General features: G+C 36.4%; 1 protein-coding gene and 1 long non-coding RNA gene across 4 annotated transcripts; one reads left to right on the top strand and one right to left on the bottom strand.

The window, feature by feature from the left end:
• Window positions 1-3,684: 3,684 nt before the first annotated feature.
• LOC110791891 (uncharacterized) lies at window positions 3,685-9,343 on the bottom strand. 3 transcript variants are annotated; one of them, XR_008931398.1, is made up of 9 exons: window positions 9,261-9,343; window positions 9,096-9,174; window positions 8,297-8,814; window positions 7,731-7,779; window positions 6,483-6,559; window positions 6,351-6,402; window positions 5,768-5,942; window positions 4,954-5,064; window positions 3,685-4,070 (listed from the first exon to the last, which is right to left on the bottom strand). It is a non-coding gene; the product is annotated as an uncharacterized lncRNA (long non-coding RNA). The 3 variants fall into 3 exon arrangements; XR_008931400.1 differs by having other exon boundaries at window positions 8,297-9,174; XR_008931399.1 differs by lacking the exons at window positions 6,351-6,402; window positions 6,483-6,559; window positions 7,731-7,779; ... (1 more) ...; window positions 9,096-9,174; window positions 9,261-9,343 and adding an exon at window positions 6,122-6,304.
• A 3,360-nt stretch (window positions 9,344-12,703) lies between these two features.
• LOC110781182 (agamous-like MADS-box protein AGL80) lies at window positions 12,704-13,243 on the top strand. Its single transcript, XM_021985411.2, has one exon. The coding sequence runs from the start codon at window positions 12,704-12,706 to the stop codon at window positions 13,241-13,243; it is 540 nt and encodes a 179-aa protein (XP_021841103.2).
• The last annotated feature ends 2,028 nt before the right edge of the window (window positions 13,244-15,271 follow it).

Consider the following 15,271-nt stretch of genomic DNA (forward strand, 5'->3'; position numbering starts at 1 on the left):
AAGATAATCCTAACTTCCTAAGACCATCCTTTAGAAACAACTAGTCTCTTAGAATTCTGCACAAATATAGAGGACAATCCTAAGAGACCAGTTATTATAAACAACTGGTCACTTAGAGTTTTGAATTTAAACGCCCTCCAATTAATTTATTCTTGTCAGTTTTCACCACACATATGAAAACCGTAGAGAATAATTGTAATAATTTTGTACAATTATAATATAAATATTGATTAATTTTAGGACGATACATTTTTTTTTTAGTAATATATTGTGTGTTGTGGAAGATCACCGGACACAACACTTTAAAAATCTTGGGAACGCCACTGTCGACACCCCAAAAAACACTCCTGGCTCCGCCACTGCGTAGAACTCCGTATAAATGCTCATGCTACTTGTTTCTTTAACAATATTGACATGTATAAAGTTATTTCCTTGTATCATATTAATCCACACATATTATGTCTCTTAGATAGATGTGCATATAACTTATAAGTATACTAAAATTAATACATTATATTTCTTTTCAGCAAGCTTTTCCTTTCGACATTTTTCTGAACTTTTTGTTGTCCATATGTACCAAAATCTAAATGTAACAACGTACGTGTATATATAAGGAGTTTTATTTTGTGTAAAGCATAAAAAAATACTATAACATGTGAATTTGCATACAATTCAATGATACATAAGAAAGGATTGAGAATAATCGCTATGTTTATTTATTTTTTTGAAAGGAAAGTCGAGCTAGTTCATTAATCCAAGGACAATGTGTCCATAAGTACATACGGAGACATCTCTGAAGGGCAGTGATTTTCCTAGACTTGCTCAATCCCAAAAGAAACTAGTCTCGCTAAGTGATGGGCTACAAAATTTCCATCCCTTTTTACATGTGACCAAGAAATAGAATTAAAAGAAACACTCCAAGCTAAGATGTCACCTAATACCGAGTCAAGGTCAGATAAGTATATGGCACCTTTCGACAACCGGGTAATGAGGAGTTGGCAATCCGATTCCAGAATAACATTGGTGAGATTGTACCGAGTTCCAAGCTTGATCGCATTGGCCAATGCTTTAGCTTCTGCGATCTCTGCAGGCCACCACGCCCGAACCCTCCTGCATGAAGCAAAGAGCACATTACCATGTGAGTCCCGGGCAACGACCCCCATACCTACCCACCCTTCTACTGCAAGGGAAGCATCTACATTCAGCTTTATCACGCCACAAGGAGGGGGTACCCATCGGTTGGAGCTACGTCTTGGCATGGCACTGGGTTGCCTATAGATGCAATGTGCGTACTTGCCTTGTTCCTCTGCTAGACGCTGCACACGAGCAGCTAATACCCCATTGGGGGTTGCCTTGCTCTCGAACACGAACTTGTTGCGCTCTGACCATATTACCCACGCCAAAATGGCTGTTCTTTGTTGCAGTGCTTTGTCGAATTTCTTCCAACTCGCCACGAACTCATACAACGTGTCTGCATTCTCCCACTTAATCAGGCTTGAACATCCACTTTCTGACCACAGATCCTTCACCCTCACACAATCAAAGAGTACATGACCCGCACTTTCTTCGTGAGTAGTACACCATGGGCATCTAGCTTCGTCAGTAAGGTGGCGGTGTTTCAGCAATGTACGAACAGGTAGCGTGCCCGTGCCTAGGCGCCACAAGAAGTGTCGCACCTTTGGTTGCACATCCATTCCCCAAATGTGTGACCATGCCTCATGTAAGGCCTCAAAATCCAAGCCCTTGCCAAGCATATAGGCTGTTTTTGTGGAGTAACAGCCATCCTTCGTATAAGCCCATGTTAACTCATCCTCGGGTGCACGCCAGCTAAGGGGAATAGCTAGGATGCATTTTCTATCCCTCTCATTGAAGTGCTCCTCCAGTAACTCATGTCTCCATTCCTTTGTTTCCATATCTATGAGTTCGTTGACATACTCAAACATCCCAACTGGATCACTCACAACAAATCTGCCTTGCTCATCACCTACCCATGGGTCCTTCCAGATGTTTATTTTTGTCCCATTTCCCACCCTCCATATGACACCTTCTTTGACAAGAGCTTTGGCACTCCACACACTCTTCCATGCGTAGCTACAAGCATAGCCCAAAGAGGACTCGAGAAAGGAGCAATGTGGATAATATTTCGCCTTCATTACCTTCCCTAGCAAGGTATTAGTGCCGTTAACCAATCGCCATGCCTGCTTCCCAAGGAGAGCGTCGTTGAACACAAACAGGTCTTTAAAGCCCATTCCTCCAGCACACTTAGGTTCGCAAAGGGCCTTCCAGCTTCGCCAATGAATTTTCTTTTTACCTGCATCAGATCCCCAAAAAAACTTTGCCATAGCCGCTTGGATATCATTGGTAACAGACACCGGAAGCTTGTATATTCCCATTAGATAGGTTGGAATAGCTTGGATAACTGATTTCAGTAAAACCTCCTTTCCCGCCCTCGAAAGCAACTTCTCTTTCCACCCTTGGAGTTTTTTCCATATTCTATCAAGTAGAGCTCCAAACACTGCTTTTTTCGATCTACCCGCAACTGTAGGTATACCCAGATACTTCTCATGCCGATCAACTTGCCTCATTTTCAAAAACCCTACCAGTTCCTCTTTGCGCGCCATACTGACTCCCCTACTAAATGATATTTCCGACTTTTCAACGTTAATTTTCTGCCCGGATGCTACTTCGTACTGGTTGAGTATATCAACTATCATTGAGCATTCCTGTCGGTTGGCTCTAGTGAAGAGTAGGCTATCATCTGCAAAGAGAAGGTGAGAGATTTCTGGCCCGTGTCGACTAGCCCTTACACCATGAATCTTCCTTTCCTGCACTTTAGTATGCAACATACAAGAAAAAGCATCCGCAACTAAAATAAACAAGAACGGGGAGAGAGGATCTCCTTGACGTAGACCTCGAGATGGTGAAACCAAACCACAAACTCCACCATTAATAATGAATGAATAAGACACGGTTGACACACAATCCATAATCAGATTTACCCACCTACCATCAAAGCCCATGATGAGAAGTAATTTTCGTAAGAAGCCCCACTCGACTCTATCATAAGCTTTACTCATATCTAGTTTCATAGCAATGTAGCCTTTACGGCCTTTAGCCCTCTTTTTCATCGTATGGAACAGTTCTAAAGCAATGAGAGCATTACCTGTTATCAACCTCCCCGGGACAAAAGCACTTTGGTTCTCCGACACAATGTTAGGCAAGATAGATTTTAGTCTCATCACTAGGGCCTTCAAAACTAATTTGTACAAGACGTTGCACAAGCTAATAGGCCTAAACTCAGAAATCAATTTCGGAGACTTACACTACTACAAATCGCGCCATTTTTCGACGCTTTTTTGCCGTTTTTCGACGCTAAAGGGCGTTGAGAAATAATTTCTCGACGCTGAAGCACAGCGTCGAGAATTCGGGCGTAGAGAATTTCTCGACGCTCTACGTCGTCGATAACCTCGACGATTTAAGGCGTCTACCTTCTTTTCACTACACATTTCACCGTCGACATTCTCGACACACTTTGGCGCCACGGAAATTTTTATCGACACATATTTTTGACGAGAATGGCCTTTGCGGGTTATTTAAAATTTTTGTGGGAATTTCATATTGACATATAATGGCGTCGAGAATTATGTTATGTAAAAAGAAAAAAAAAATATACATTTGTCTTTACTTCACAACCACATTGAGCTTACAAAATTGTATTAAAAGGTTAAATAAGGTAAACCCAACCAAATATGGTCCGAATGTTGTAACTCATTCATATAATATAACGTATAAATTACAAAATTATGAGACTTACACGGATTTGTTCAAAATTGACATGCTAACTAATAACTGGACATTGTAAACTAATATTTTGCTTATTTTGAGCGGTCACAATAACCTCCATTGGAAACGTGCTGCAATAATTTCCATCTCCCTATTATGCAGCCAGGATACCCGAATTTACACTTCCACACGATCAGGTACCTCACATACAAGTAAGTACCTCCATCTGATACACTTCTGAACCGGATAGACAAACAGATCGAACTTGTTGTTTCCAAGTTTTACGCCTGAAGTAAAACAACGCAAAGGTCTAGAATGAGTAAAATCCAAGGAAATAGTAACTATAAGAAAATCAAATGTCATCATATGCTTAATTTTCCTCGTCAATTCAAATGATAGTTCACAAATAAAACAGCAAGAGCGAACTAATGACGTCACCAAAAGTAGCAGATATGAGAAAAAAAATGTCACAAAGACAATCAAATACATGCAATTATATGTTATACGAGCTGGATCAGTTGAAAGATTCAGGACAATACATTTTCCAATATAATAACCAAAAAATTGATAAGAGGACAAAAGAGTGAGACTTGGGCATTTCAGCTAACTATCGCAAAAAAGCAATGGGGCGATTCCAGCCTTCCAGGGAACTAACCAATACTGAAAATAGTATGTGAAAACAAGAGCATAATCCAGCTCTCTATAAAAGCAAAAGGAAGCATAGGGCTATGTTTAAAGTTAGATTAGCGGCTTCTAGTAATTCTATGCATATCGTAGACTAGAAAGAGAAGAACCAAGTGTAAGGTGGTGGCGTGCTCAAAATGGCAGTCACTTAATAACTCAATGGAGTTCTTCTAAATCCGACAACAAGAGGAACAAAGTCTTATGGAGCGGCTGAAATGCCTGAAATTTTGTACATAGAGAGAGTATGACCTCTCACTGTTCTTTACATTACCAGAACACGGGTAGTAAATGCAGAACTTATAGATGTCAGAGTATGACCTCACACTGCTCTTTACATTACCAAAACACAGGTGTAAATGCATAACTCATAGATGTCAGAACATTTGCTAGTACATGGAGAGTGTTAATTTTTGACGGAGGGAGTATTATTTTTGAAATTTTAAAAAAGGGAATCCAAAAATATTTAGTATAAATGAAGAAAATTACCAGAACATAGGTAGTAAATGCAGAACTCATATATGTCAGAACATTTTCTATTCAATTCAGAGAGGAATACTTGAACATAATCTTGAAAAGTTTTGAGCAGTGGCAAATTATCTGAAATTAGAGCAGAACGAGTGAAAATCATCCAAAACAATCAAAGAACAAATCATCTAAATTAATTTGAAGCAAATCAACCGGTTTATAAATTTGCTAGGAATACTCAATTAATTACAAGCAGATTAACAAAGAAACAAAAATCTGAAATTTGTAACTTATATTTTCTTTTTTTTAAATAGCGACAGTAAAATAAAACAAAATAGATAACAGTACTACTCAGAGTTATAGCAAGTGTATGCTCTAAACTAAGTAATAAAGAAAAAAATTCAATGCACTGAATCTTGTACAATAAATAGCCGAGGCATAATTCATCAGAGCATGTTCTACATCTTCCATAAAGCACATAAAATTTTAAATCTAGTTAGAGTAACTGAATAAGAATTACAAATTTCCAAAAACTAGACAGGTTTATGCATTTTTTAGACTAATAATCACTTCATTGTCGGGAATCTAGGCCTTGATGTAGCGCGTAAGGAAAACATAAGGTTTAGGAACAATTAAATACCACTCTATCTTGTCTAATATGGATTTCTCCATCTACAAAATCTGTTCATTTTCAGAATAGGTTATATATGTTGTATGCAATTTCTAATATGGTCACAAAGTCATTAAATAGTTGCAACAATTAATCAAGGATTTTAAACTTGTTGAGTAAGAAATGCTAATTAGTATATTATGCCCCTTATAACTTCTATAGTACCTTATGAGCCCAAATTTCCTCATAGTTTGCAGCACACCAAGGGAAGCCACAACTGTTGTATACGTATGTAAGAAGGAGAAGGCCACCAACAACAGCAGAGGGCAGCACACCACAAGTTAGTGGGTAGCTACATCAGTCCAAGAATATTTTGGCAGTGTGACAGTAACCCGCCAGCCTGTAGGAAACAATTAAGAGTCGTACTATGAGAATTGTAAATAAAAGGGGGAAGGGATGAGTGTTAGTCTTTTATGTCTGAAGTCTATAGTGAAATACTTGGGAGAGAGAGAGATTTCTCGAATTGTTCTAATTTTGTATTGTTGTTCAACGTTTAAGCTTTATCTATCCAAAACCAACCTTTCTCTATTTGTGACGGTTTTATACAATTTCTGGGATAATTGTTGCTGTGAGTAAGTTGTTGTTCTCAGGTGTGATGCATACTTGCACGCAATTCACATAGCACCGACAAGTACAAGTTATGATAGGAGATTTGTTTCACGCAGGCAAAATTCCAAGGAAGGTGTAGACAATGCATAAGTTGAAATTTACTCTAAATAAAAAAAAAAACTAAAGAGCAAGGTATTACCTGCAGCTTCCAGTTACTTCTGCAATTCTTTTCCAACAACATCATTTTTTGCCTGGTAAATAAACAAGAAAGACCGCTTTAGCAGACACTTAATTGCTTGAACATTTCACAGAGAATCAACTACTATGATACCTGAAGATAAGCGATTCTTTTCAGTTGAGCCTCTTCGTCTCCTCAACTAGTGGCAGGACATTAACCAAGGCATCAAACTATAAAAGAGAAAGTTAGATAAGAAATTAGAAGGTTCAGGGTAATTAGGAGAGAGACAAACAGGAGGTAATTCAAGTGTAACAACTACTTCATTTTGTACAACCTAATTTCATCAACAAATTAGCATATTTTTTTAAGTACAACTGATTAATAGCATTATTACGGGAACAATAACTAACAAATATAGCAAGACATCTTGAACAGAGTAGTATAGGTTTTGAACAATCGATCAATAAGAATGAAATACTCACCTTGGGACAAATTCAAAGACAAATCAGGGGCACAACCTACTAAAACTCACTTTACCATTAAAAAAGAACATGTCGAATTGTTGCTGCAGGTTTAGACTTGTTATACATTAAATAGTAATACATTAAATTAAAAGGTGGATACAATATCTTAGTAGTCATCTATTAATTATATGCAAACACCGTTCAAGTATTAGTAGTAAATTCATTTTTTGGCAATAAAAAAAAATGCATAACAAAAAGTAGGAGAGAAAAGAAAACAACAAGTCAACCCATAGAAATCGTAGTTGGACAATAAGTAAACTTTCAAAACACTTACTAAGATAACAAAGAAAAGAAAAAAATTATTGGGTCTATTTTCTGTTTCAGGTGTATCACTTCTTCTGTTAAATACCGATTAGCAATTTGGGGAGAAGCTTGATCAGCATATTGAACTCGAATTACTCAGAATCACAGTACCCACAATAAAAAAATGTTCTTCAACCATACATACCCTTGGAAAACCACCAGAGGAACATAAAGCCTCAACCAAAGGATAACAAACAAATTCTACTAATGAACATAAAGAACCACTCATGTCATGTCAGATCAAGGGACGAGATAAGTCTAACTATGATCGCAGAAGTAGGAAACACCTTAAGATAAGGGATATAAGATGAGAAGCTAGGTCATCAAAACCACCGGGGTACTCTTGTTGATGTATTGCATTTTATGCCTGATTCCTAACCAACAACTAATCCAGCTAATGGACATTGTTAAATATGTCAAGATATTTTATTTATTGTAAGTAGAAGATCGAATCTTGGAACACAGCTGCAATTATGCAGTTGTATCACATAAAATCGGTTAAGTCTATATCCTAGCTCAAATAATCTTCAAATAGAAGTTGCCTAAGAGTGAATCAAGCGAGCATGAAACATACCAGCCCAAGGTTTTGATTTGAGACTGGAGCCACAAATGGTTGAAGGTGCCTGAAACATAAAAGATTAAACAGCCACCATGTAAATCAAATAAAGTAAAACCACTAAGGAAGAACTAACACATATAAAAAGAGGGGAGGTGGGGGTTAATGAAACAAAATCAAAAGCATCCAACTTTCTACGTAACGAATTAAAACTAATCTAGTCAGCCTCTTTTCTTCTCATTGTAATACGACTAGTTGTAGGTGTTAATTTACCCCATCCAATCTTCAATTCATATTCATAGTCAACCACCCTAAAGCATAAAATCGAAATAAGATTTGACTTTTTATCTTATACTTGCATCAACGTAAAATTTCAAATTACACTTAAGAATATAATCAAATGTTAATTACCACATGGGTAACATATTTGATAAATGTATATGGCACAAGGAAAACTCCTTCAATTATTGTTTTCCTCGATTCCCAAATTGTCAAAAAGGGATGATAGAAAGATCATTAACTAAGAAACTTCTACATGCACTGCATAATAAGAAACCTCTAAATTACAATCTATAATCCATTACCTTTGGATAAAAAGAGCCTAACATACAGAACATGGAGCAGCACTCCAATTGTAAGTTTATTCGCACCAGGACATAGAGCAAGTTGTTTAGAAGATGCAGACATGCATTATTGTACCTGTGAAGCGACTAGGAGTAACTAACCAAGGGTCGGGTTTCCAAGACTTCATACAACCTCAGTTAGGAGAACAACAAAGAAAAAACAGGAGAAATAAGCAACACAACAAAACATAATCCACTTTTCGTTACAAATTATCTCAAAAAAGAAGGGCACCTCAATGATCTTGTATCTGAAATCAGCAAAGCAATATTCTTCCAAAATTTCAAGAAAATACTACATTACAACCCCAATTCTTATTATCTAAATGCACAAAATATAACCCCAACTTGATGAAAATATACCCAAATATTACATTAAGTAATTAGTGAGATTTTAAAAAAAATCTTAAGAGTGTTAGGTTTAAACTTACAGATTAAAGAGTGTCGTCATGTGAAGGAGGTTTCTCGTCTACGGTTAAACGCTATCAAAATAAAACAAAGAGGTTTCCATGAGAGAAGAGAACACATATTCATTATTAAAAACCCTAACTTTACTGAAATCAAAAGCCAAAATAAAATTCAAATCAGATTAAATCGGAAACAACGGAACAACCTTAACTTCTCCGTATGTTGAAAGCCGTCAAAAAACAAAATCTTTCTATCAAAAGTTCTTGAGCAGCAAATTACACAAAGAAAAACCTAAACCCGAAACCTAGAATATCGAAAATTGTAAAACCAAGAGATTGTAAAGAGGATAAATTACATTGCCTTGTGCAAGACCTCCTAACAGATAGCAACCACATGGTAGAAGATGCAAATTTCATTGTTATGAACGAACAAGTCTGCAAAAATTGAGAGAAAATTAAAACATATGCGAGAAGAGAGAAATAATTATAACTATAAGGGAAACGGAGAAGAAGGTGCGAACCTGCAACTCCATTGATGTTTGAGAGTAGATCTGGGAGAAAGGGGATTTTTTCAGCAGTTGGGTAAAGAGGAGTTAATTAGGGTTGAGAATGAAAGGACGAGTGTGAAGTCGCGGGGTAGCTTAGATGGTGCCTAGGTCACGTGCGGATCACATGATATTTTTACTAATATCTCGACGCCGTTCCTTGCCGAGAGATGATTTTGACAAGGAAACGCGTCGACAAACAACGCAACCTACAAAATTGACTCAGCGCATATCCACACCGTTCGAGGCCATACCGTCGAGATTCCACGCCTTTTGTAGTAGTGAAATTAACCTTCGGTACTAGAGAAATATTGGTTTTATTCACATGGCTTAGATAGTTAGAGGGGAGCTCCCATGTAAGATACTTCTGACATATGCAACCACATCATCACCAATAATATGCCAAAATCGTTGATAGAAAATAGCATGCATACCGTCCGGACCGGGGGGCTTTGCATGGATGCATTTGTTGTAGGGCATTATAAATTTCCTCCTTCGTATAAGGTTTCGGTAGCTCCAGTTTCTCCTCATCTTTAATGACACAGGGGACATGCTTTAAGACTTCATCTAACTCGCCTGAGGATGGTAAGGAAGAGCTAAATAGCTGTTTGTAATAATTAGTGACAATGCTCTCTACCTTCTTGACAAATACGGCTCAAACTCCTGTTCTTCTCATTCATTAACCACGTATATATATTACAACGTAATTAACCTAAGGAGGTTAAACAAGTAACTTAACATATCATCTTCCTGCCATACTCCTTCACTGTCGTTGAGACCAACAATCCTATTTCGACTCTTGCGTTGTGAGGCTTTGTGGTGGAAGTAAGATGTATTTCTGTCGCCGTCCTTAACTTGTGCAACTCGGGATGTCAAGTACCAATAAGCCTCGTACGTGTTTACGGTGGAGATCATCAAGAGTCTGTTCTAGTGCAATACACTTTTCACAAGACCTCGTAGTTACTGGTTGTTGCTGCAAACTCTGGAGGGACTTTTCTGCTACCGAGATCATCTTACTAAGGTCATTAAATTTGTCTCCCGCCCAACTTACTAAGCTGCTAGCTACTCCAGCCAGCTTTCCCACCACAGACTCCTCTCTCATTCTCTCCCACGCCTCCTTCACAGTAAGCTCACACGACTCATCTAGCAACCAACTTGTCTCAAACCTGAAACCTATCTTCCTCTTCTTATCCTTCGCCGGCCGTTGCACTTTTGCTCTAACCAACAGAGCTGTATGGTCAGATTTATAGCGCATTAAGTGCTCTAACCCCTTGTCCGGATACATAGCAAGCCAAGATGGCGAGACTAAGACACGGTCTAACCTTTCGCTATGTTTATTTAAATATGTACGTAGTATAACATAACATGGTTTGAGTTATGACCATAATATTTCTCTTTTCTTCTACTTAATGCATTAGCCTATTGTTTGCTTTCGGCCCTTACCCCCATGTCCTCATCAGATGTCATCTTATATATTTCTTTATCAGTCAACCTATTGCGGGTCGAATTATATATGTTTTTAACTTGAACACATCTATTTTAGTTCTAAAAAATCACTATTTAAATGGTTATTGGATGTTTTTCGAACTTCAAGAAAAGAAAAAAATATTAAAATTTGTTTGAAGTAAATGTATCCTCTTAAATGCTTGAGCAAGTATAAGCACTTGAAGTAGAGTAAATAGGATTGCTCATTGGGTAATGCCTTACGAATCTTTTTATAGTATGATAAATTTAATTGATTTCTTCATATATGACATGACAAATTTCATTAACTATTTTTATGTATAAGAGATCTTGTAGTAATATCTGCTAGTTTTACGGTATTTCTTTGGGTGACATGAATTGAAAGTAACATATGCTAAGAAAAATTTGTGAACATGCTACTTGTGTAATTATTAAAACGTGGATCGTACCTGGTTTCAACTCTTTAAAAAAATATTTACCCATTTATTCACTTATTTAATAAGAACCTTTATGCATTCGTAGAAGATAATTTATTTATTTTAACTAAGGGGTGTCTATGTCCATGTACTGATCTATTCCTACTTTATCATAGTAAAAACTCATCACAGTCAAAATCTTACTAAAGTTTTTTATTTGGATGGTGTAGATGCATTGGCGATTATGTATATATGTTACGTCATGATTAAATGCTCCCTATATATGATTTGCTATTCTACTTCAACAAATTATTCTTGACTATAACACAAAGATTTAATATATGGGTGAAACGAAGTACAACTAGTCCTTGTATTTGATGTTGCAAAGTTGTGGCTTTTTTTACTTTGCTTTAGTAAAATTGTTCTCCTTATTATTTAGTGTTCAAGAATTTTGATCTCCAACAAATTTTAGTACCTAATCAAGCATCGGATGAAAGAAAGAAAAGGAAGAAAAATTTTAAATTTGTGAATTCGTAGGTATTCGATTATCTTGAATATCGGTTAAGCTTTCTTTCTCCATTTTCTTAATGCTCAATTACTTCAATCATTGTATCTTGCGATGTATGCTAAGAAATTTTTTTCACACGAAATGAATTTCAGGAATTTTCATTTTGCAATAACTTTGTTTCCTTCTTATTGTATATTAACCCCCCCCCCCCCCCCCCCCCATATTACTCAATACATAAGTGTCTTATATGGCGGATTATCAACTTGATAATCGGTCTTTTTAAAAATTTCACTAAACAATTTAAGTCAATTTGTTAATCTTATTTCTCATATATGATGTGTATATGAATAAGTACATCATATCATGTGAATTCATTGTAAGTTTAATCGTGTACAACTATACAAGATGCATATGATCCTCCAATTCATTTCAACAAATTAAAGACATATAGTATGCACCCTTCTTTTTATTCATCTTATTTTTATTTTCCCCTTAAGATAATGTTCTCTTTAAAACTCCATTGGTCTAAGAAAACCAGACACGAGTATTTTTATTGAAAAAAGAAAGATATTATACATTAGGTTACGTTGGTTATATGCGGGTGTAAATGCAACGAATATACACTTACAATTTGTTTTCCTCATTCACACCTTTTATAATCAATTCCAATATTAAAGGTTGTATTTTAATACCCTACCATATTATCTAATATTATCAGACATTTAAGGTAACAATATATCCTTTTCCATAATACAATGATTTGTTCTCAATAAATATAATCATAATTAAGATACATAATTATTTGTTCTCACTACATATATAATGTTACATTATCAAAGTGGATTCCAAAATATTATCTAATACTGAAAAATTAAAATATTTAATTAACAAAGATAACCTAGCTTGAATAAGTTACACCTATAAATACACCTTCCTAAATCAAAAGAAATCATTCATCCTTCAAACAAAAAAAAAAAATTCAACTTATAAAAAACTCTTACACCAAAAAAAAAAAATTCTTTCGTTCTTAAATGTCTAGAAAAAAGGTGGAACTAGTATACAAAGAAAATGACTCTGCTAGAAGAACCACGTTCACAAAAAGAGCACCAAGCTTGATAAAAAAGACACGTGAAATAAGTGTCTTGTGTGATGTAGATGCGCTTGCCATCATTTATGGACAAGAAGGCCAAACCCCTGTAGTTTGGCCTCCGTCGAAGGAAGACGTGCGAAGGATCATATCCAAGTATTTATCAAAGCCGGAAATAGATCAAGCTCAGAGGCGTTTGGATCAACAAGCGTTTTTGGAACAAACTATTAAAAAGAGAACGGAGCAGATGAAGAGAATCCAGAGAAAGAATAGAGAAATTAAAATAGAAAATCTTTTGAATGACATTATGCATGGCAGATCTACGCTCGAGCAAGTCTCGCCTAATGATTTGGGCAACTTGCTATTGGTGTTAGAGGATAAGTCAAGCTCTTTCGCATACCAAATAAGGGTTTTGACCGAAGGAAATAACAATAATCCACCTCCTCCTAGCACAAATTCCAATGATGTTAATAATCCCATTTAAACCCCTAAAGTTTTCTTGGTAATAGATGGGACTAACTCTTTCAAGAGTTAGATTCCGCAACGAAATATGGTGGATGGTTCATCACATGAATAAACATTTTTTTAATTAATGAAGCTTTGTTGGGTGTGGGATGCTTTAAGTCCTCAAATTCTCACACACTATTTTCTCTTGTTATGCATTTTTTGTGTGTGTAACGTGGTTGTTTCTTTTTCTTGTATACAAATCCAATATTTTATGAGAAATTTATTGCAACTTGTATTATTTGGACTTGATTTGTTAGTGGAAATTTAGTTTCTTCCTAAACTGTGATATTAGTTCTAGATATACACCTATGAGATATATATATGATCATCCTAAAATGAAGTTGGTTAATGTCCCAAATATTTGAAAATGAGGAAAAGCAGATGAAAAGGCTAAAAGGTAAGAGAAAACCTGATTTTTTTATTTACTGATGTCAAGCGGCCACAAAAAATAACTAGGTTAATGGGTGCGATCTTAAACTACATCTAGGGTAATTTAATACTTAAAAAAGTAATAAAAAAATAATCCTATAATTTAATGTATATAAATACGTACTTATAGAGTATAGAATAAAGTATGAATTATGTAATACCCCTAATTTGTCTCTTTTTATTATCAATTACTTATCACTGCAAGAATTTGTATCTTTAACGACAACCTAATTACAACGGGTCAAAAATCCCGTCGCAAAAGCCTTTTGCGACGGGGCTAACAACCAAACAATGACGGGAATAGCCGTCGCAAATGTCTTTTACGACGGGTTTACGACGGATTTACGACGGGATTTTCATTAACGACGGCCCCCTTTTATGACGGGTTCGCGACAGGAAATCCCGTCGTTAATCAACGATTATTGGCCTTTCGCGACGGGATTTTCCGTCGTTAATAGTACAATTTCTTGTAGTGTATAAAACCTCTTGGGAGAAATGAAAGAAAATAAATAATATACTTATAGGAAATAAATTTTATCTTCTGTAATTAGGCATCTGCGCATTTCAAAAACTATGCACGAAAGCCATTTGAAAAAAATTACATAAAGTTATGAAAATTTTAGATATTTTGGGTGGAAACCAAAGTTGTTGTGGGGTTTTTCCGGTGAGATACCTTGGAGGTTTCTTGGTAACTTTTAAAGATTAAACAAGATTGTATTTTTATAGAGAGAGAAAGTAGAGAGAAGGCAGAGCAGCAATTGCTCTAGAATGTATTGATTGTGACCCCTTTTTCTAGGGAAGTGGGAATATTTATAGTACTAGGTTTTTGTAGGAATGACCTAATATTCCCCTTACATGATTGGCTGGGGAATGGGAGAAGGACACGTGTCCTTTCTCCTTACAATTCTCTGATCCCTTGTAGCAATAGTGGGCTATTTGGGCCTATTGTGCTTAGTAATTCACTTGGGATACATACTAATTAAGCCCTTTTCCAGGTATAGGTTTTATACGTACATTTATACATACTTAAATACATACATTGTAGATACCTAGATTAATACTCATGCCCCGGAGTAGACTTTGCATGATTTCTGCTTAGGGGGCGCAATACGTGCCAGGTGTCACATCTTCATTGGTGCACGAAGGCATGGTAATTTTGCCCACAACATTTTCCCCTCAAGAAGGGCATTTCTGGAAACACTTTCCGGGTATCGCTTCTTGATCTTTGATTTGCATCTTCATCTTTGGGTCAGGTGTTGAGGGGGTGACACGTGTCACCTTTCTCTATTTTGCCCCTCCCTATATATAGAGGGGGGGTAAATTTCATTTTTTTACATTTCGTTTTCACAGAGCTCTCATAGGCGATTTCCGGCGTGTTCCTACCACCATCAGGCGATTTCCGGCCACCACGAGACTCATCCTTTTCCTCGTCAAACTCATCCTGTTCTTCGCGAAATTCATCCCGTTCTTCGCGAAACTCATCCTGTTCTTCACCAAGTACTTCGCAGATCTTTCAAGGTTAGTTTTCGCCTTTCTTGTTTTTGTTATCCTCTCGTCATTTTTCTCTTTGTTAGCG

This window comes from Spinacia oleracea, chromosome 3 (assembly GCF_020520425.1).
Source record: "Spinacia oleracea cultivar Varoflay chromosome 3, BTI_SOV_V1, whole genome shotgun sequence".
In the NCBI taxonomy this organism is placed as follows: Eukaryota; Viridiplantae; Streptophyta; class Magnoliopsida; order Caryophyllales; family Amaranthaceae; genus Spinacia; species Spinacia oleracea.

Excerpts from the sequence above, each read along its gene's own strand:
- LOC110781182 (XM_021985411.2), top strand. The coding sequence starts at position 12,704 with ATGTCTAGAAAAAAGGTGGAACTAGTATACAAAGAAAATGACTCTGCT.